Genomic DNA, 22576 nt, shown 5'->3' with positions numbered 1-22576 from the left:
TGTCCAGATAAACTCGCATCTGTGTGGAAAGATAGTTCTTTGATCGCTTTCTGTATATAATTTGTTCACAATTTAAATAAGATTATTTTCATCCTACTAACAGAAACGATGTGAAGTTGATATTTTAGTCACTGGCTTGACTTTACTGATGCATAAACAGTATTGAACGATTTTGAGAGAAAGATTACCTGTCTGAACTTGAACAATTAGGCTAACGTACACATCAGAAATTGTTGCTTGGTAGCTCGATCGATTTATTTTCAGTCGTTCATCGAGGCCAGCTCTGTATTGGCCCAAGTTGAGGAAACAGTCGTCGGTGAAATGTTTGGACCATACAAAACTTTGGGAAGTTGTGTCGGCGCATTTCCAGAGAAAATAAAATGAACCCATTGTTTCTTCAGAGGCTCGGATGAAGGAACTAAAAAATACTTTTGTGTTCATTTGTACATCCGAACACTGATCAACTGCCATGCTTCGCTCGTTTGCAAGCCATGATATCTCTCGAGGAAAAACTCAAATCGCGCTCGCACGTTCGTACTTCCTAGCTCATTTTCTCATGGGCGAGCCAAATTCTCTGGGCGGGCAAAGCAGAGAAAGGGGAGGTTACCTTTCCCCCGTATGACGTCATACGGAGGAGATTCAAGATCAGCCCGCCTGAGCTTTCATTTTCTCAAAGGCAGAGAAAGATAGCCAAAGCTCGGTTTACACCGATTTAAATTTCTAGCCACTGGGGGACCATATACAGGCTAGGGGAACTCATATTAATGTTGAAAAACCTCAGAAAGTGAAAATTTCATGTCGTGGGACCTTTAAGATATCTCAGTGCAAGTTACTTTTTACAAAATGTTGCTGTCATTTACTGTACCTTTGCTCGATTATATAACTAGTTGGATTTTATTATTTGCATTTAGCATTGTTTTTTACCTGCTGTTCTCATTCCTTTTAAGAACCTTGGACCTGTTTTTGGCTCAAAACTTCGATTGAAAACCACTGGCCTAAAACATTCAGTATTTTTATGGTCTAGACTAGAGAGCTGATTCACCCAGATCAGTCATTAACTTTATTCACATTGCAGATGCACAAGATAAGGAAATTCCCTCCTGTTTTTAATCTGTGTAACTCTGTTCTGAATAGGAAATATCTGGTTGTAAATTGCAGATGACAAATGTGATATTTGATGTTCGGTAGATATTATTTACTTTTCAAAGAATCAATCATGCATTATGACGTTAAACTAAAAAGCATAATAATGGCATTCTAAAAACTAGAAAATACATAGGACTAGATGTACTTGGGTCTGCTCTGAACACATTGCTTTTATTGGATTTATCCATGCACAACGCACCTTAATTACATATCCCGTGACTGCAATTTTGGAAAGATTTTTTTCTTTAAAAAAATTTTTTTTAACTTCAACACATTTTCTGTTCTTTTGGGCTTCGCACCAGTTTCGAGAGATGTTTCCCAGTTAGCAGACAGCAACAGTATTGTCATCTGCAGATTTCAGGGTGTGAGTAGAAGCATTGACAGATCTTTTTCTGTGCAACAGCCTTCCTCTGTCAAAAAACGAGCCTTCAAACCATCAATTCATATAGTCTTCTCTGCGGCTATGTGTATGTGTGCGAGCACGCTTGTGTTTGTGTGTGTGCGGACGTGTCTTTGTGTGAGCGCAGCTGTTGTCAGGCCATCTTTAGTTAAAAGAGGAAAGAAGAAAAAAGCTTGTGGGGCTAGGAAATCCCCTGCAAGTAGACCGACATCCCAGTCACCATCGATGATGTCTGCAATAGCAATAACATAGTTAAATTCAGAACAAAACATCAAGTGCATGATCATATTGATATTTTCAACTGTGTGTGAACAGTTGCACATGCAAAAGCAAAGACAAAATGAACTCTCCAGGGTGTTACGAGATGCTTAATGTCAGAGGTGACAAAAGGTTATGCAGACAATCTTAAACAACATGAAGAGATAACATTGTGCATTTCTAAGTGCACTTTCTGTTGACTTTGCAAAAGCTGCATCCAAGTTTTTTAGTTAAGAAATTTAAGGTCATTTTATCAGTGCACTTTCCATTGTGCATGTAATTGTGACTTTTTTTCTTTTTTTTTTGTGGTTTAAAACAACAAAACTGCAATTCTACTTGTTTTATGAACTTTGTTCTTGGTTGAGATTTATTTATGGGACACTTTGCACAAGGCAAATGCATATAGAATGATGGAGTATATTAGAATGCAGTAATTCAATATCAGGCACTAAACTGCTGATTAATGAAGCTATTTTACAATAATTTGATCAAATAATACTTCACTCTTGTTTTACAACTTACTTTTTAAACAGTCAAAATAAGCTGTGTTACTATGAAATATATGTGTTGTCTGGTAACACTTAGCTAAGCAGTCTCAAGTTGGACGCATACCAGGCCCCACTTTTGAGCCGAAAATATCAGGCCCTTTCACTATGTGGGAATTCCCCCTTCTGTTTAAAAACACAGCAAACGCTTCCCCCATTGCCAACAGTTTCCTTAAAAAACGCCTCTCGGACACAAGTATAATGTGTAGGTGAGTAATTGTTCCATGTTTTTATTGAGCATTTTCTAGTATTAATAGAAAAAAAATGCTGTATCTTAGTTTGTTTAAACTTGGATAATATAATGGGAAATTATACCAGTAAATCTGTACATTTGCATTTCCATAAAAGCTCTGATGAAAGGGTATTTATTTTTTGATGATGTAGTAGTACATTTCAATGGAAAATGTAGGCTATTAAAAGTATGTATCATTTACTAAAAGGTGCATGTGTTTTCTATTCAAACAAGACAAGTATATAACTTTCTAAACAGTACTTTTTTTTAATTCATTGTTTTTCAAACTGTCTTTGGTTGTATTTCATTTCATTGATATTTTATTTGGACACTCTTTTACTGCACATGCAGCTGTACATCGCAACGTTTTAAAATTGATTGATTGCTGACCTCCGATGCTTTAAATAAATCATATTGAAAGTTTTATTTATTTATTTTAATACGTTACCACTAGACTTCTCAATAAACATTCAGATTGCACGCATATGTGGCAGAACTATGTGTGTGATTTTAATCTTAAATACCACAGTGGTAAATTTCCACAAGATGTCACCATTTATTTTCAGTGCAGGGTGAGATTTACAAATAGGATGTTAATCTTTCTGATTTATTAAAAAATTTGTGATATAAAAGTTGCATTGAATTTCCTCCTAAAATATTATTGTTCTATGGTGTTGATGGGAACTGAATTCATACTTGGATTAAATCTGATAAATCTGGAAATCCCTTTGTTCTGAATTAACCTCAATGGTCATCCATCCGTTCGTCCGTCTGTCCATCCATCTATTAACGTTTATCACGAGTTTCGGTTTCTATTACAATAATGGTATCATTGAAAACATGCTGAAAATTACAAATCCCGAAAATGATTTAAATTAGCTGCACAATGTACATTTTCTCATAAATGACAACTCGTGTTATGTTCCTGTCAAAATACTATTTTAAGTACTGTGGAATATTTTTGACAATACAATTTCTGAAAGCTTATGCCAAGCACTTCTCAAATTGCACCCCTCATCATGACTGTATTTTTTAAGCTATTTTTCAATGCATATATAAATACTCAACATCATACTGAAGTCTTAAAAGGAAAGTTCACCCAAAAATGGAAATTCTGTCATTATTTTATTTCTTCTGCTGAACACAAAATAAGATATTTTGAAGAATATGGGTAACCAAACTGTTGATGGACCCCACTGACTTCCATATGGAGAAAAAAATACTATGGAAGTCAATGGGTCAACATCAACTGTTTGGTTACAGACATTCTTCAAAATATCTTCTTTTGTGTTCAACAGAAGAAAATAATTCATACAGGTTTGGAACAACTTGAGGGTGAGTAAATGATGACAGAATTTTCATTTTTGAGTGAACTATCCCTTTAACTTGGACATGCCCACCTTATTGTAATGTTTGTTTATGTTAAGCATTATGAAAGTATGTATAAATTACAAACAAAACAGTCATTTGCTTATGTTTTAACTTCCAGAATTGGCCAATAATGACAACTCTTATGTTACCCAATTCAACGTCTCATTATGTTTCCTTGTGAATTTCTTGTAGGCCTTAAACACAGCATTTTATTTTGAACACTCAAATTTAAGAAATAATATATATATATTTTTTAGATTAACTATAGGCTAATGTTGTTTAGAACAGCTGAAACAGCCATTTTAGTTCCCTGCAGTACCGATTAAAGTTTCCAAGAAAACTCACATCCGTATGAGTAATATGGCAGGCACCTGATTAACTATTAGATTGTTTAACCTAACCTGAACACATACATTTACACGCACAGCCTATATGCTTCTGCTATATTTGAGTAAAAAATAATGCACCCGGGATACAAAGATGCACATTCTTTATATAACTGTTTGTTTTGTTAATGAAAATGAAAAGTGATTTTGTGTTATTGTGCATGTTCCTAACTTCAATTTGATCCAGGTGGATTGATAAGTAGGCCTATACTGCAAAGCGCTCTGACTAAAAGCATCTAGTAAGCTACTTTATTTTTTATTTTTTTTTACTAAATATAAATTTGTTGTCTATAATTTACCCACATTTTTAAACCACAGACACACTAAAAGACCTATAAAACATATTTAGACATTTTGGTAGGGTTTCACGTAGGCTAACGTTACATGACATTAGGCAGGATAACTCCAATCCAATCATACAATGTGTAAATGAGTCGGTTTTTTCTATAGTAGTCTATATGGGCTCAGTCATTAAAATAACCCAGTACAGCCACCAAACCAATAGCCTATTAAACACATTTTCATATGTGTGTGGCTGTTCAGTGCGAGCAAACTAACGATGTTCGTGAATTAATCATTCTTTTGTTTCGGATCTTTCCCATGAATCATTTGAATCGGTTCATAACAATGGGTCTGAACAATTCTTTTACGAATTGTACTGAATCTATCCCAGCGGTTCGTAATGAGAATCGATTCGTAATGATCCGAATCGTTACGAGTTGGAGTGTCCCGAAGATTTGACTAATTTTGGAGATATTAATGGGCTGAAAATATGCCTATGGCGAGTATGGCCTGATTATGATAGATTTATTAACAGACATACTGAAAAGAGTTGATCTTACTAAACAGGCTAGCATTTTATTAAAATATACTAAACCATTTTCAACCAAGAGTGAAAAAAGGTTTTTAGTATTGCAAATTATATTTAGAAGATATATAAATAATAATAATAATAAAAACAATAATCTATAGTGAAAACAAACTGAACTGGACACATGAAAATACAATAAACATCCTTATCAATAAAACTAGAAAAAAATAGGCCAAAATATGTCTTTAGTGGAACGTTATGGAGCATGTAAAAATGGCGAAAGAGTTACTGAATTGTGCTTTATCAAATGAACAGTTCGAAAGAACCGAATCGCGGAAATGAGTCGGACTTCCCATCACTACAGTGAACGCGGCTCTGTTTACATCTGCGGAATTTCCCGGCTCGCGCCGCGAACCACTTCCGCAAACCTCAGGCCGATCAAAGACGCATCTCCGTCAAGGTACAGAAAGAGCTCTTCTTTTAATTGAAAACAAAAACTCAACGGTAAAATACAACTTATTATAATCGTTATCGTGCGACAGCTATGTTTTATTCTGTCCTAGGACATTATTGAGCGTATCTAGGTGCTGTTTGTGGTTTTAGAGAGAGCTAGCGTGAAAGCTTTTGTCTGCTAGCGTGGTAAACACATCACCTGCTGTTAGCTGGATGCTAAGCTAATAGCATCATGTATTTGTTTTTATAGTGAGTCATTTATTTAGGCTTCAAAAATACGTTGGGTTTGACCTTGTGTGGGTAGGGGGTTTCGGCTCATGCTTAATAAAAGCTAAAGCTTTCCGTACTGTATCTCTTTCAAGTCGTATTGTTAAGAGCTTGGAGGGGATTAGAAATAAACATGATCCTCTAGATGAGGTTTCCTCTTATCTAAGAGTACCTATCATTCAGCGATGATGTTGACACTACCAGATCTGTTTAAACAGATCTTATCATGGAAAGGAAAGTGAAAGGGTTTAGCTTTAAGTCTAGTTTGTTGGATTTGCTGTTTCTGTGAAGGTAGGTGGCTGTGTTTTTGGTGTCCAAGAGGACACGTATTTAGATCGTCTTATTAGGATTTCTGAGATATGTCTGATGGCACATGATTATTAATTTGTTTGGCTGCTCGTTTGATGCGTCACTTATGTAAATGTCATTTGTATGGTAACGTTAGTTTGGATCCATTTGTATGGTAGTTTGGATCTTTGTTGATTGTCTATTAACTGTTTTAGAAAATCTTTCTGACTGCTATGACACATTTTAGTTATGATATCAAAGATGTGCATTCAAATCATTATGTCTTGAAATAGCCAAAGAGAAATCCCCAATATGCCATTATTCAAATACCACTCTTTGAATTGCAAATTAACAATATTTACGCACTTTCATGGCGTCATTTCATGTTGCATTAGTAATCTGAAAGTTTTGTTTAATCTGTCCGTACAGTACACACACAAATGAATGACCATCTGATTTCTTTGTTTTAGTACAGGGAAACATGTTTGGTAAGTAACGGGGTTGACAGATGGAGGGAAAAGGCCCATATCGCATCTATGACCCCGGTGGGAGCGATTGCCAGGTCAAAGACGAGGCCAGCAGCCTCAGCTACAGACAGCTGCTAGAGGAAAACACCGTTTTGAGGGAGAGAATGAAAGGTCTGAAGAGTTTAGGTGAGGGATCCGAAACTGCTGCCCATTTTTAATGCCTTTGAGAATCAAGAACCTGATTGATCAGGCTGGTACGGTTAATATAAGTCACCTGGGAAGATTTTATAATAATCACCTTATCATTTTCAATTTCAACATCTGTCAATGACTAAACTGAACACTTGAGGTTACATATAGTTAAATGCCTTACACGTTGCTCATTCAGGAAATCTGAGTCATCAAACCCCTGTATTAATTAACCGGTATTTTGTGTTGCTATTTTGGGCTTATAGCTCTGTTGGGTCAAGAACAGAAAAATGAAGTGATTCTAGATTTTCAACTTTTAGAAGCTATCAATGTGTCATTTGATGTGCTATTGTGTCAGAGCAGCCATGCTTTCACGGTGTGCTTATGTCAAATAACTCATTGTTTGTTTTTCTCGTGATTGTTAGGAGACCTGTTAGAAGAGTCTCAGACAGAGGCAGCAAAACTTCGGAAGAGGGTGGAGGAGTTGGTGAGGGATAATGAAGTGCTGAAGTCATCTACGACCAGCTTTGCCTCGAGCCTATGCATGGGTGCCCCTGTTCAGACAGACAAACAAGGTACAGTGCTGTCATTATTCTGATGGCGTGAGGTCGGTGAAGGGTTCGACGTCGAAGAGACCTGTTTTTAAACCAGATCTTTTGTGATTTTGGCTCCCTTTAGGTCATGGAAAACTGCGCAGTCATCCTACAGCAGAAAGACAAGAATCTCGGGATTGTTTAACTGGAAATACTTTACAACCAGAGGCAACTGTAAGCAATTCTACTGAATCACTTCTTTTAACAAGTTATAAATTACAAATTAATGATGTTATGTAACGTAGTAATGTAACTTCCAGATTTGCGAATTGCTGTCTATTTGAATCCCATGTGAGCAGGGAAATATCCTTTGAGTTAATATTGTATAAAGCGGATCACGTCACATGCTATAATGTGTTATATTACCAATATAGCTTCGATGTTAAGAAACATTATACTATATTCACGCGTAACGGTGTGAGAATCTTATAATGGGAATAAACAAGACTTCCAGTTTTGAATTACTGGCTATTTTAATAAACTGTAGAATATCTTTAATAAGTTAATATTGTATATGATTACCATAACATGTTATAATGTAGATTTGATGTTGCAAAACAATCAGATTCAGAATGAGCTTTATTGTCACTTGATACTTATGTTTGGAAGCACAAGGAATTTGTTTTGTTGACAGAAGAAGCTTCCAGTAAACAGAGACAAAATTGAAATGTGAATAAGATACATATATTTATATACATAAACAAAAATACAAATAATATATTATATCCACTTGTAACATTTACGAAAATTCTACAATGGGAATATAACTTTCAGTTGTGTGATTTGCTGACTATTTTGGTCCAACTTGAACAGCAAAATATCCCATATGACTATAGCAACGCACATGTTATAGTGCATTATATAAAGCTGTTTGAATATATCATATTGTTTCACATCATGTTGTGAAAAGCTAATGGGAATGTAACTTGCAGTTTTGTTTATTGCTCATAATTTTCTTCCTTTGGGAACGGTAAAATATTCCTAAGGTGATATACAGTGTGTAACCGTCAGAACATGTGTTGTAACACTGTAATTTCATGTGTTTACAGGAAAGTTCATCTGAGTTTGAGGTGGTGAATATGGAAGAGAAGATGCTCTCTGAAACCCAGACGGTGAGTTTAAGGGATGTTAGGAAATCCTGGGCAGCTGCAGTCACTCAACTGCACGTGTATGAACTTGTGTGTATTTTTCTGGATTATTGCTCTGTTTCGAACATTCTGTATTCTGTCATTCTGTGCTGCGGACATAAGTCATGTGACAGATTCCAGTCAGTGTAGTTGCTCAGCTGTTTCTCTCTTCCTTCCTTATCAGAGATTTATTCACTGTAATGAATCAACGTATCTGTATGAGGCTGTTCCTTGGATGACTCAGAGGGAAACTCCAGGATTTAGTTAGTAAGCAGATAGACAAAAAACTCATACGTGTGTGTCAGTTTTTGGAATATCTCTTTAGTTAAAGTTACAAAAACTTTTATCCGCAAATTTGCACAACTGGAAATATTTGTATAAAGGTATTTGAGGATTTTTTTTCACTTTCAGTTTATGGTTTCACAATGCTCTTCTTGTGTATTGGAGAAAGAAATAGGGTAGCTATTGACAGTTAGGGTGGCACTTAAATGTCAGGGATGTTTTTGAAAAGAAGATTAATGTTAACCCCACTGTCTAAAGCAGGCTGGAGTGACGCACCTGCCACAGGAGAACATGGAGCTGGCGAGTCAACTCCGACGACTGGAGAGTTCTTTCAGTGTATTTGCTGAAGAGTCTAATCCCAACCAGCTGCTGGCTCACCTGGGCCGCATGGCGGTGGAGTTCCACCACTTATCATCCAAGGTCCAGAAGAACGAACAGAGAACATCTCTCCTACAGGTGAGACAGCAGGGCTCATGACACCTTCTGGGCCTCTGTTTTGGCTGTTATGTGAATTAATCAAAGGTTGATTTGCTGATTATTTAATTCGCTTTTATCTCTAGACGCTCTGCGAACAGCTAAGACAGGAAAACAACGAGCTTAGGAAAAAAATGGAGGAGGATCTTCAGTACCGTAACCGTGATTTGGAACAGCTCAGGTAATTTACTTCAAATTTAAGTTTATTTTCAGAAACTCGTTCATTCATTTAATCATGGAACAAAAAAAACTAAAAAAAAAGCCCATTGTGAATCTGTGAGAAGGATTGGTGTGAGTAAGTTGTGAGAATATCACAACGGGCCAGTATTTCCTGCTGTGCTGGAACTGAGGGGTCTTTCCATCTGATGCTTGCTCTCAGATTCTGAGTGTATCAAATAGAGAATAATTTTTTTCCTCATTCATTAGTTTTGATTTTGTTTCTGTGTACTCTGGACAGGCAGGAGAACCTGAAACTGAAGGAGCAGGTCAGCGGAGGAGGCCAGGCAGCACCTATTGAGCAACCAAGCCCCAAAAAGGAGCCAGTGAAAGAGGATGCAGCCAAAACCAAGGTGGAAATGACCATGACTCAGCAGGTGTGCACTTTTTTTTTTCTCTCCATGAACCTCTTTATCTCAGGTGACATCACCATAGAATTCCTGGTGCTGTTTTAAATTTGTGCCGGGTTTTTTGGTCTTTAATTTCCCTTTCAGACCAGTGATGTCGTGGCCTTGTTGCGTTTTTTTTGTGTGCCTTTTTCAGTCTGAGTTCTTAGAAAAAATACCCAACATGCACATTGTTCTCTGGATTCTAAATTGAGAGGCTTCTTATTGAGTCAGTTTAGTTTTGGGAATACCACCTCATCTCTGAATACTGCTCTTCCTCAATGGTCTTTCTGGTTAAGTTCCTCATTTGTGGGCTTTTTTTCACTATGACTAAATATTGAAGAACAATATACATGGTCATTGTGTTATGTTCTGACTCAACCTCAATACCACTCTCCTCCTGTAGTATGACGGGAAAATTCTGGTGTACTTTGGTTGGTTGTCAGCTAATTGCTGTGATTGATTACCTTATGTTATCAGTTTTCAGTTTAAAGTCTGGCGGGGATATTTTATGACAATTAAATGGGAAGACAATCCATACTGAGTTTCAGTTATGCTGAAAAGATATAGGATGAATGCAGATTTGGTAATACATTTTTTTTGGTCACACACAGAGCAAGGGATTATACTGTATATTGGTTAAATGATTTTAAAATGTTAAATTCCACTTTCCCTTCATTAAATATTAAAATAAATAAAACCTTAAAATATAACAATTCAATTGTAAGTGAACATTTAAGAGCAGTTTCTAAATTTCTTTTGCAAGTATGGCTGTTAGATTAATATAAACCAAAATAATAAATAGAGGCTTTTCTATTATCAGTTTTTATTAAAGTTCAAAGCCCTTTTTTATGCTAACATTTTAGTGTTGGCTTGGTACCCAAGTACTAGTATTTGTCTGCAATTTTGTATTGCAAAATTGGTTAAAACATTTTCTCAATAAATTTGCAGTCTGGTAAAGCTGTGGAAAAAACACCATCTAAGACTTGCGATCCAGAGGTGTACGAGAAGAAGATCAAGCTTCTGGAGAAACAGAGGAAAGATGTAAGAACTTACTGGAGGTCCCCTGCTTTTTCATGCTGACATTACTACTGTCATAGTTTCCCGTTTGTTTAATTCTGACATGTAAACTCTTGCATTTGACCTTTCTTAGGTACTGGAGGTGAACAAACAGTGGGACATTCAGTGGAATTCTATGAAAGCACAGTTTGAGCAGAAGGTACATGTGACAACATATACTCTAGAAGCGCTCTATAAATATGTTCCAATTGGCCTTGTAACCTTTGTGGCTCACCTTATTGCTGGTAAGCATGACATAAAAACATAAAGAAACATGAATCACTCTACTTAGAAACAACAATTGCTTAATGAATCCAACCAGCCGGTGTAGCACATATCAATGGAGGTGGGAGATTGTACCATATGAATCATCACATGAAATTCCTGTTGAAAGTGAAGGGTGGTGACAGGCCATGTTACTGCATTTGGGTGGTGGTGGAAATGCTGCTAGGGCAAAGGAATGGAAAGCTGCTCTGTGTGTGTGTGTCACAGTGTTGCACACCAGACCACAGGCCCCTCCTGTCACACCTTTGGCAGAATTTCCCTCACCTCGGCCGTACCCACTGTCTTCCTGTTGTGGCTCGTCGTAGGGGCTGGCCAAGGTTGCAAAGCCGCGTGATCTCACAGCTCAGAGATAGTGACGCCTGTTGCATCTCCGCATCTGCTCGGCCTGATAGAAGAGAAAAAAAAGAATAAAAAAACAAACCGAGGCTGTTTCTCTACACGCATCCTCTGTCGTCATGGGGGGATCGTGTTAAAATTCAGAGCAGTGGAACAAAAACAACTTTTTGTTTCTTCTTTTTTTTTTGTTCTTGTTGCTTTGTTTTTCATTATAAAATAGACAATCCCTTATTAAACTTTTGATAAAAATTCACACAAACATTTTTGGCCAGTTTAATGCAGCGCTGTAACTGATGGATCTTGGTTTTGTGTTAGTATGCCATGTGAACAAGTATCCAATGCCAAAAAAACTATGATGAGTCTTCATTATTTTATGACTTTTCTCTCCTTCCTAGATCACAGACCTACGGCAGCGGCTTGCCGACTCCCAGAAGGCCGTGCTTGAGCTCGAAGCAGAACGTGAACAGAGACAAAGAGATTATGATAAAAAACTCCTTCTCGCAAAGTCTAAGATTGACAATGTGCAGGTACGCCTTACTGTCAACCGCAGACGGCACACCCACAGACAATCAGAACATATTACTTTTAGGTGCAGAGAAATGCTGATTTGAAAGTTCAAGAGTTTTCCTCTATTTGGTGTTTTCTGGCTAATTTGAATATAACATTTTAATGCCAGTCTATTATTGTAGTTTCATCCATTTCAGATAAACCCACTACTTAAGGGCATGAAATACAAAACAGCTTTACATGTTTGTCTCTTCCTGTATAAGTGGGTGTTATACAAGTGGGTGTTTTTGTAAGCAAGAAAAAAAAGACCATTTTATAAACACTTCTTTCACACAGCAACAGAATATGGTTGTCAGTCCTGTATTTGAGTTCTTAATATGGTAACGTTCACACACAGTACTGTTATTTACTGGAGAGACAACTGCATTCTGTAATCGAACACTCACCCGTAAAATTTCAGGTCTCAAAACCACATTCTCGGAAAATCCGTGCTGTGTGACAGGAACCGGACTGGACAACTAGTTGTCTGTCACGTCATACAGTGTTAGAGAGCTGCTCTGCGATGCACAAACGCGTGTCTGTCTACCATGTGGTGCGGGTTTTCATGTGTGATTTCGGTAATTTACAGCAACAGAGATAAGAGCGTTATGAAGGTTTTAGATCCAGTCACTGTTCTCCACCGGAGCTGCTCCCATCGGTTTTGAGTTCTTCCGATCTCCACCCAGATATAAAAGCTGCTGTCGGTCAATGAATATTTGACGGATGAACTCACTGCTCAATTGAACTCTTGTCGTGTCAAATGTTATACGTTTTTTCAGTTTTATGGATGTTGCCATCTTTTGCCTAATTTATTTATTTTTTAATACTTTTTTTCTTCTTTTCTGAACATTAGCCTGGTATTTCTACCCCTGTGGAGCTCGATGAGACTCTTGAGGGTTCAAGTAGTCATTCAGTGGTTTCAGTTTTCAGTTGGGAAGCACCAGTCATTCCCTCTAACTGGGCATATGACATTCTTAGTACACAGTGATAGTTTCCCTTCAGTCCCACAGGGGACAGTCAAGCAAGCGACATATAAACTGCCTTATAGGTTTATTGAGTCTCATAGACCAAGTCATGTGATGACTGGTTTCATTTTCACATCCACGGCCTTCTTATCTGTGCATCTCAATGCTCTCATGGTTTTTAGTTTATTTATGAGTTATGGACAGCATTACATAGGTTTTGTCAGCATGACTCGCCCCCACAGCTGACCACAGATCTTCCATAGGTGAGGCCTATACCATTGTGTCTCAGACAGTAGTCAAATTTTTTTTTAAATTGTGGAGAATGCAGGTTTTTATATTAGGCACTTTAAAGGTCATAGTTTCATGTGGGCTCACTGTCGTGTCAGGTGCTTTGACAGATTGCTTGTGCTGTTAAATACGATTAAGAGTTGTTTTTCCCCAGCACATACCATACATATATCTGTAGATGTTATGTAGTCAAAGTCATGTGATGCTTTCCATTTTGCAAAACATCCTTACAGAAAGTGAGTTTCTGTTAAACTTCAAATGTAGGGCAATACCTTTGACAAAGTATGTGTTTTTTTCCCAATTGCAATACAGGAAATTGACTTGAACTTTTCTTTACCTGAGTAATCAAAGACATCTATTGATTTAGGTATTAAATTAGTCACTGGTTGCAGACCTACTGTAAATGTGACATTTATAGTAAGATGCCTTCAGTGGTGGAAAGAGTACTGAAAAAACATTCTTAAGTAAAAGTACCATTTCATTCCAAAAAATGTAGTGTGAGTAGAGTAAAAAGTACTTGTCCAAAAAACTACTTGAGTAGCTTATTTAAAAGTACCATGAGTAGTGAGTACTGAGCTGTCCATTCTACTCCCTTACAATAAACACTGTGCACTACAATTAATAAATTAAAAAAACATTGTACATACTGTAATTCACATTATCTTTTGTTCTTTGTCAGAAAGATTGAAGAATATATATCATCCATCTTTTTAAAACGCATCAAAACAGTACAGTCATCACCATTTAAATCATATTGTTTGAAAAAAAGCCCATTTAAAATTAGGTGTAAGGCCACTGAGCCGAGCATGCTATTGTTGCACATAAAATATCAATGTTCATAACTGTGCAAAGAATTCAAAAACCTTTAGAAACTCACACGATAGTTCAGCATCACACACCATGAGATGGGTTAAATAGAGAGATTAAAAAATACCCAATTTCTCTGCAAAACGGTACAACTTTTACAAAACAAACACACACACACACACACAAAAAAACCCAAATGCATGTCTCTTTGTAGTCTTGCGAAGCTGTTTTATCAGCAGCATCCACAAAAACAACAAAAATGTTTTTGCGCAAGTGCACCAGCTAAATAAAGGCGGATTGTATGAAATGGATCAATCAAAAAACGTTGTTTATTAACAAGCTGTAGTCACGCACTGACAGAAACTGAGTTCAAGTCTCTCTATATGAAGTAAATGGGAGCGGAATTCACCACATTTACGCGCATATTATGAACGTAGCACTTGAGGGAGTTTACTCACACCTAATGTCAGGCCCTGTAGATCGGCTAGCGGCCTATATAAAGATCATTAAGTAAGCAGAAATGTACCTTAGCATATTAGAGGAAGACGCTGATATCTCGATTGAATTGATGCTTGAAATTTTTTTTTTTAAATGAATAAATAAATAAATATGCAAAGAAATGTAAACAAAAAATTTAAAAAAAACTATAAAATAAATGGCTATTTATACTTTTATTTCCCTATTTATGTATAATTATATATTTTCCCACATTTATTTTTTCATTTATTTATTTATGCATTTATTTATTTTATTATTACAATTGCATAAATAATGTTATGAGATAAAAAATTTATAACATTTTGAATATTGAAATATGAAATGATAGAATTGATGAAATTAATTCGTTAAGACGGTGGCTTGGGACCACCTACCAGCTGTTTTAGTTTCATATTTAAACGCATAATTTCATCGATTCTATTATTTCAATATTCAAAATGTTATATAAAAAAATTAATCTCATAACATTATTTATTCCGTGTAAAAGTGTCTGTTATCAGCGGATTCTGTTCATGTGTGCCCAGACATTTTAGAAATCCCGACCAGCTGATGTTTTACGGCCATGTCCGGAATAAAGAGTAGACCTATGTATTGTAGGCCTAAATAGCGAAGTAAACTTAATGGACATAAACCGTGATATAAGATTTTGGCCATATTGCCCATCTCCAAGTCATTTATTTCCTGTGACACCTGTAAAGTCACGTCCACAAACCTCTTGCGTAGTGTTTGGTCACACCACAAGGTGTCACTGTGGCCTCAAAGCTTCAGCACTGCCACTCTGAGCTCGATTGCTATGTCTGAGGTAAAACACGCCCCCCTCATTAGCATACAGAGCAATAAATGTATGAATAAATAAATGTAGACGTAAATGCATATATACATAAATAACAATGAAAATAAATAAAAGTGGAAATAAATAAATGCATAAATAAATAAATAAATAAAAAATAAATAAATGTTGGAAAATATATAATTATATATAAATAGGGAAATAAAAGTATATAGTCATTTATTTTATGGTTTTTTACATTTCTTCGCTTATTTATTTATTTATTCATTTTTAATTTTTATAGGTTTGGTCCTCCATACCACAGCAGCCACGAGTAACAGCAGATTGGCTAGCGGTTAAAGTTTTCTTCGCAGGATTTGATTTGACGACAGTCACGATACCGATTGCTCGATCCAATCACGTTGATGGATAAAAATTAAACTTTAAAACAACCATGTAACACGTAATGACCACAAATGGAAGGAAAATAGCTGAGGAAAAGTACCGATACGTCACTTAAAATGTACTCAAGTAAAAGTAAAACTACACAATTTCTAAACTACTCCAAAAAATTTCTAAAAAAATAAAATAAAAACTACTTATTTACAGTAACGTGAGTATTTGTAATTCGTTACTTCACACCCCTGGATGCCTCTAAAGACAATCCCTCTTTTCACTGTCAGTCAATACACTACACACAACTGTATAAAGTATAGATGTATAACCAAGTGACTGTTTTGCTCTGGTGGCTAACCAGTGTATTTCTGTATGTTGTAATAGGGTGAGAAGGAGTGCCTCACCTCAGAGACATGTGAGTTGAAACAAAAGGTGCGTTACCTGCAGGACCAGTTGTTGCCACTTACTAAACAAAGAGAATACCAGGAGAAAGAGATCCAACGGCTCAACAGGGTCAGTCACAAAACACACATGCACTACGCTTCCTAGCCATCTAAATGGGGATTTGCCATTTGACTTATTGTTCTTAAGTTAGGCAGACACTAATCCAACCCCCTTTGGCATTTGTAAAAAAAAAAGTTAAAATTTTTTTTGTACATTTATTTGATGGGGATATCCCGATCAAGTTTTTTGTGACCCCGATCTGATCCGAGTCATTGAAAATTGAGTATCTACTGATACCGAGTCCCAATCGGATAATTGTATTTCCTGAGTGCTAGGTGCTCACTTCAAGTACATAATTAAAGTTATTAAAATCAATCCAATGTATACAGGGACGTACAGAGAGTTTTTCAGGGAGAGGGGCTCAAAATGTAAAAAAGGGCATCTATCACCACAGAGTCATTTTAATATAACAATTACTGCAGCGCCGTCCAAAAGTTTGGAATCGGTAAGATTTTTTAATGTTTTTTAAAATAAGTCTCTTATGCTCACCCAGGCTGCACTTATTTAATCAAAAATACAGTAAAAACTGTATTTTACTGTACAATAACTACAGTAAAATACAGTTATTGAGAAATATCATTACAATTTTAAATAATTGTTTTCTGTTTGAATATAATTCAGAAATTAATACTTTTATTCAGCAAGGATGCAAAGCGGAATTTTCAGCATCATTACTCCAGTCTTCAGTGACACATGATCCTTCAGGAATGATTCTAATATGCTGATTTGATGCTCAAGAAACATTTCTTATTATTATCAATGTTGAAAACAGCCGTGCTGCTTTAATATATTTGCTTAATATTGTTTTAAAAGCAAACATCAGTTCTGATTGTGATGTTTCTTTTACAGGCATTAGAGGAAGCTTTGAACCTCCACTCTCCCGCTTCCACCCAACCAGGCATGAACCTGGGAGAAGGTGTGGCCAACCTGAGACAGCAGGAGCTGCACACACAGATAGCTGTTTTGAAGGAGCAGGTACAAACACATGGAGACATGATTTGGATACTTCGTTGTCTGACGTTAATTGAACAAGTGGAGACTTCATGCACTGGGAATGACCTGGGACCAGTTTTCAATTTGGGACCAGACTCAATTTATCATCAACTCAAATGCATTAAAATTCATAGATTTTGTGTGTCTGATATGACACGGTGCCTTGCTGTGGTCAGATGAGCTCAAATAGTGAATGAGCTCCTTGGGACACTTGAGTTTTCTCACTGCGTCAGATTTTGTCAGAGGTTCTCTAGGAGTTATTTCACTCATTGAAACTTTACGTGAATTGATTCCGAGTCTTTTTACCTCATCTATCAAACATGCTTTGTAAGAAATGAATGTCAAGGTTCCATGGTGAGTCATTCCGTTTGCTTGAGGTTTGATAACAGACAGCCGTACAGTCTCTGCTGAAATGTAGATCTCCATTCTCATCACATGCGTTTTTCTCAGGTGAAAATCTTTGAAGAGGACTTCCGGAAGGAGAGGAGTGATAGAGAGAGGATGAACGAAGAGAAAGAAGATCTGAGGCGGCAGGTGGAAAGGCTGCAGGGTCAAATGACCAATCTGACAAATCAGGTCAGAATCTACACAGACCCTGCGTAGAATGTCAGCTCTAACCAATTAAATGACTTCAGAAAAATGTCCAATTAGTTAATAATGAGACGTGAAAGAATCTTTTGAGAGTCCTGAATTCAGTGTCTCTGGTTCACAGCTTCATCAAGCACAGAATGAGTGTCAGAGAGAGCGTGCTGAGAGGTGTAAACTGGAGAGACTACAGATGCAACATAAGCAGGTAACTCAAATGTACCACATTAGCACCACCTTGTGGTAGAAACTCTAATAATGCTGTTAATACAGATTACAGATGCCTTAAGTGAAGACAACTGGAACTCATTTAGATTTTGTTTTTCCATGTTTTGGAGGGGCAACAAGAAAGGAGGACGTCCGATCCCACTTCTGGCTCTGCCAATGGCCCGATAGGCCCGATAAGCCCTCCGTACTGTGGCCCCTTTGTACAGGTGGGCCATCAAGGTCTAGAGGGGTGGCCCATACACTTCCCGCCCAGGATGCCCAACATTAGTACGGCACCTGGCAGGGATTTCCAGCCTGTCAACCCCGTAAGTATACAATAGCAATAGCAGTAAAAAAGAATGCAACAGTTGGATTCCGGAAGTAAAAACTCATTTTCTCCATAGGGAAAATAGATTTTTAACAATAATTTATAAAACTTTAAAGACAGCCTTTACTGTCTATCAGGTTGTTAATAGAGAGTGTTTGCTTATAATGAATCTTGTTAGCCTGCATTATTTCAACTTAGTTTTAAAAGAAACGTTTTTAACAGTGGAATTCGTGGTGAAAACATTACCCATGATACTGTACAGAAAGTTCCACCAATCAGAGAGTCGAAACAAGCAAAACGCACCAAAAGATCTCTTTAGCTCCGCCCACTCCCATGAAGCTCCGCAAATTATGTAATCGAGTCAGTGTATATATATGTATGTGTATATATATATATATATATATATATATATATATATATATATATGTATGTGTATGTATGCACATTAGGCATGGGGGAAAAATCGATTCTTTGATTCATATTTTTATTATCAAAAATAAAATGAAATTGCCTGCCTTGCTTTATTACAGAAGACTGCCAGTCATGTGTGTAATGAGTGCAGTCAGCTTTATAATAATATTGGGTTGACTAAAATGGAAAAAAACTAAATAAATTTCAAGGTTCACAATTATTTTCAGTAGGATTTTTTTTCTTCAAGACCTATTAAACGGTCTATCGCAGTCAAATAGGAAAAGTAACACAAAACTGTAAACTAGAATCAAATCAATGCATATATCAAATCGAAATTTGATTCATTGAATGCTATGATTTACCTCGTAGCTGGTTGGTTTGGTTCATGGCTTATATCAAAGACTTTTTTGTAATCCTTATTGGAGAAATGAATGGAAAAAATACTTCCGGAACCAACCCCACTGAAAAAGCGGGCAGGCACTGTTGCACTCTATTGATACCACAGTCTTATTTAAATATTACTGAAGAAATGAAATAAAATTAAAACAACCTTGACATATTTCCTAATTAATTAAGAATTGCTTTAAGTTTGTTCAGTTATTCAAGTAAACAATCAGTATCATAGAACAAATTAAGCATCACTGCAACATTTATTTTTGACCAAGAAGTGAATTTTGGTATTTGTTTAAATTAACTTAATACTGAAGTACAAGTACAAGTGTTTTTTTGTTTTTGCTTTTTTGAGCTTTTTCAATGGAGGTTAGTTCGATTAGTGGTGAAAAATAAAGCTTTCTGCAATTTCTACTTTTTGCTGATTTTTTTCTTCCTTCATATCCTGAAACTGCACAATAGTGTCATTCCAGCACTTTCAAGTGGTTAACTACATGTGGTATGAAAAAGACATGTGGCTATAATGATTTGTACGAACAGGGTTTTACGAGAGGTACATTGTGTCTTCAGTATGCAGAAGTGGACAGAGATCAAAACCGTTGTTCTCTACGTGTCTTTGTAACGGTAACGATTTCTTCTTTCGTGTGTGTGTGCGTTCAGGGTTTTCCCTGGCAGTCATCTTTCCCACAACCACGTGGTTCCAGAGGACAAGCAGACACAGCGAGACCCCCTCCAGAAACTGCAGGTATAAATTATTCATCCTCCGTGTCCTTTCTGCCCTTTTAAATTCTTTCTGCGTCACCAGGATCCATTTTGTTTTGCCACACAATATCAGTCTGACCCAGTGATATTTCAAGCATTCTGTCTGAATCAGTGAGCTTCCACTGGAGGAAGTTCAAATGGTGACGACAGTGAGAACCATGACAGAAGAAACATGAAATGGCAATAGCTTTAAATTTCATAATGATTGTACAAGGCCTATGAAGTTTAGTTTCAGTTTGGGTTTATCTGATATTTCTATCATCTACAGACATGACATAAAATGACGCAATTTGCTTTCCATTGTGCATCATTTATCAGTGTAAATTATTGATGGAAATGTTTGTTTACCACAAATGTCGTTCTCCAACTCTGAAACATCTTTCCTTCTAAATTGATATAGCTACATATGCAATATTTTTTATATGCAGTACCATACCAATTCTTTTCATATTAGTTAGTTGTATCATAGCCCAACTTTGACACTTTTATCAAATTCAGATGTAAAAACTTGTCCTACATTATTTCCTGCTGAATATTCTCTTTTTTTCTTCTTTTTTTTAAACTCAGAAATGTGTTCAAATGTCATGAAAATGGATTTCATGTGGTCTTTTAACAATATCATGACCAGGTTCAGAAATAAATTTGTTGTTGATTAGTTGTCAGACGTAATAGTATATTATTAATTTATTTCAGTTAAATTAGTCATCTTTTAATGCAAGCTAAGCTACTGCTCAAAAGTTTGGGGTCGTTTGGGCTCATTTGTTTGATCAAAAATACAGTTAAAAACACAATATGATGAAATATTATTACAAAATAACAGTTTTCTATTTTAATCCATTTTAAAATGTAATATATTTTTGTGATGCAAAGCTAATTTTCAGCGTCATTATTACTCCAGTCTTCAGTGTCACATGATCCTTCAGAAATCATTTCAATATGCTGATTTGCTGCTCTTTTGAAAATTCTGAATGCTGAAAAGAATATAATTGGACCGTTTTTATATACTTAATGCTCATAAAGATTACAGAATGCAAATATAGCCAACACTTATTGCTGTTGTGATTCTGGTGACCTTCTGGCGATGTTCAAGTCATTGCTCGTGGCCCTTTCCGATCACGCCCCTATCCCCCTATCCCCCCCCCCCCAGCAAATTTACACTGACACTGATCATGACCCATCTAGTTATTTTCTGTAAAAAAAGTCAATAATGTTTTATAAATGAGGAATCTTAACTTTTTTTCTTCTTTTTTTTTTCTGCCAGAAATGGGAGCAACTGGATTTGGGAAAAGGGAGCGTCAGAACATAGATCCCGGAAAGCACTAAACGCATTTTCTCTCTCCTGGAATGGCTCCCGGCTAGTAGCATGATGCAGTTTATTTTCAGTTGGCATGGTGTGAACTATTGTTTTTTTTTTTTCCTACTGTGTATATATATATATCTACCACTGATGAAAATGTTGTTTATATACTTAAGTTTTATAATCCTGTTTGTGAAACACTGTTCTGGCAAATTAAGAATATATACATTTATTATTTTACCTTTTTATTATTGTTGAAGTTTAAATTATCTGCTTTATATAATTCTATGCAGGAATTGAAGTCAGTTATTTAATGGATAATATGATTGAACGTTATTTTTTATAACAATCTACCTATAGAGTTAAATCTCCACTGCTTAATTGAATAATAACCACCTGAAAACAGTATATTTAGTGATTCCCTGACATATAAGAATGTGTTTTGGTATTGATGCATCTACAAAAACGTAACTCTATAGGTGAATTGTCTTGAAAATGGCTAACAGTGGAATGTGACTGAACTGATTCATGATTCCTTCATTGGCCGTGGTTGGGATGGTCACACACTGTCTGCGTATGTCACCACAGGGTGGCGTTACTCTCTGACTGGTCATCTGTCCCATTGTTTAAGGAAGCCATATACTGTACAACACCTGTTAAACCTTTCCATATATTAGATTATGTTCTTCACATGGCTTGTTGATCTTTCAGATATTATGACTGTAATTGAAATAATTGATCAAGGAGGGCCTTCATCTGGTCCTAGTAAATGGTCGCCAGAAGTAACAGTAGTTTTGCTTAATATTGTTCATGATTCAGTGTTCAAAAACATTATTCCCGATGTGCAAATGGAAGTGATAAGTTATTTATATCTATTGTTTTGACAGCAGAGTGTGGTTTAATGTCTTAAGTAATGTTGTCTTTAGTGTATTGTTTTGTGTCTCCCTTTACATATTGTAGCTACTGGAAGATTGTAGGATTTGAGTTTGTGCATATGCACAGTCACAGAAAGTGGGCCAGAATAAATAAGTTAATGCATCACAGTAGTCCAGCCCACTTTTCATTGGTCTCGTTCTTGATCAATCACTGGATGTCTGATTTATAATGGGTCCAATGTTGCACTCAAAACCATTGTAACATGTTTGGAACAAAATTATCTGGGTAAGAGTGACATCCTTTATCCTTTTACGGTCATCCGCCATCATGAAGGCTGTTTTTTTCTGGATGTGTGCAATGTCTCCAACTGCAGAGACCAATGC

At 36.3% G+C, this 22576-nt stretch overlaps 1 protein-coding gene across 6 annotated transcripts; it reads left to right on the top strand.

Annotated features, from left to right (window-relative positions):
• Positions 1–2472: 2472 nt before the first annotated feature.
• On the top strand, positions 2473–22358 carry tnip1 (TNFAIP3 interacting protein 1). Of its 6 annotated transcripts, none has more exons than XM_056262407.1 (18): positions 2473–2558; positions 6628–6810; positions 7239–7388; positions 7492–7580; positions 8456–8518; positions 9074–9271; positions 9376–9470; positions 9747–9882; positions 10843–10935; positions 11045–11110; positions 11967–12098; positions 16225–16353; positions 17194–17319; positions 17788–17913; positions 18050–18130; positions 18237–18455; positions 19919–20003; positions 21282–22358. In XM_056262407.1, the coding sequence occupies exons 2-18, from the start codon at positions 6666–6668 to the stop codon at positions 21341–21343; spliced, it is 1995 nt and encodes a 664-aa protein (XP_056118382.1). In that variant the 5' UTR covers positions 2473–2558; positions 6628–6665; the 3' UTR covers positions 21344–22358. The 6 variants fall into 6 exon arrangements, with proteins under 6 accessions (XP_056118382.1, XP_056118386.1, XP_056118384.1 ...); XM_056262411.1 differs by lacking the exon at positions 2473–2558 and adding an exon at positions 5475–5609 and having other exon boundaries at positions 9077–9271; positions 18261–18455; XM_056262409.1 differs by lacking the exon at positions 2473–2558 and adding an exon at positions 5475–5609 and having other exon boundaries at positions 9077–9271.
• Positions 22359–22576: the final 218 nt, after the last annotated feature.

Source organism: Rhinichthys klamathensis, unplaced genomic scaffold (assembly GCF_029890125.1).
Source record: "Rhinichthys klamathensis goyatoka isolate OS25496 unplaced genomic scaffold, OSU_Roscu_1.1 h1tg000192l_1, whole genome shotgun sequence".
NCBI classification, from domain to species: domain Eukaryota; kingdom Metazoa; phylum Chordata; class Actinopteri; order Cypriniformes; family Leuciscidae; genus Rhinichthys; species Rhinichthys klamathensis.
This window is presented reverse-complemented; position numbering and strand designations above follow the sequence as displayed.

What these genes read in the sequence shown, in the direction of transcription:
- tnip1 (XM_056262407.1), top strand. Translation starts at nt 6,666, where the DNA reads ATGGAGGGAAAAGGCCCATATCGCATCTATGACCCCGGTGGGAGCGAT. An exon ending in CGTGATTTGGAACAGCTCAG is followed by an intron (nt 9,471 to 9,746) that starts GTAATTTACTTC and finishes TACTCTGGACAG; the next exon opens with GCAGGAGAACCTGAAACTGA. An exon ending in AAGCACAGTTTGAGCAGAAG is followed by an intron (nt 11,111 to 11,966) that starts GTACATGTGACA and finishes TCTCCTTCCTAG; the next exon opens with ATCACAGACCTACGGCAGCG.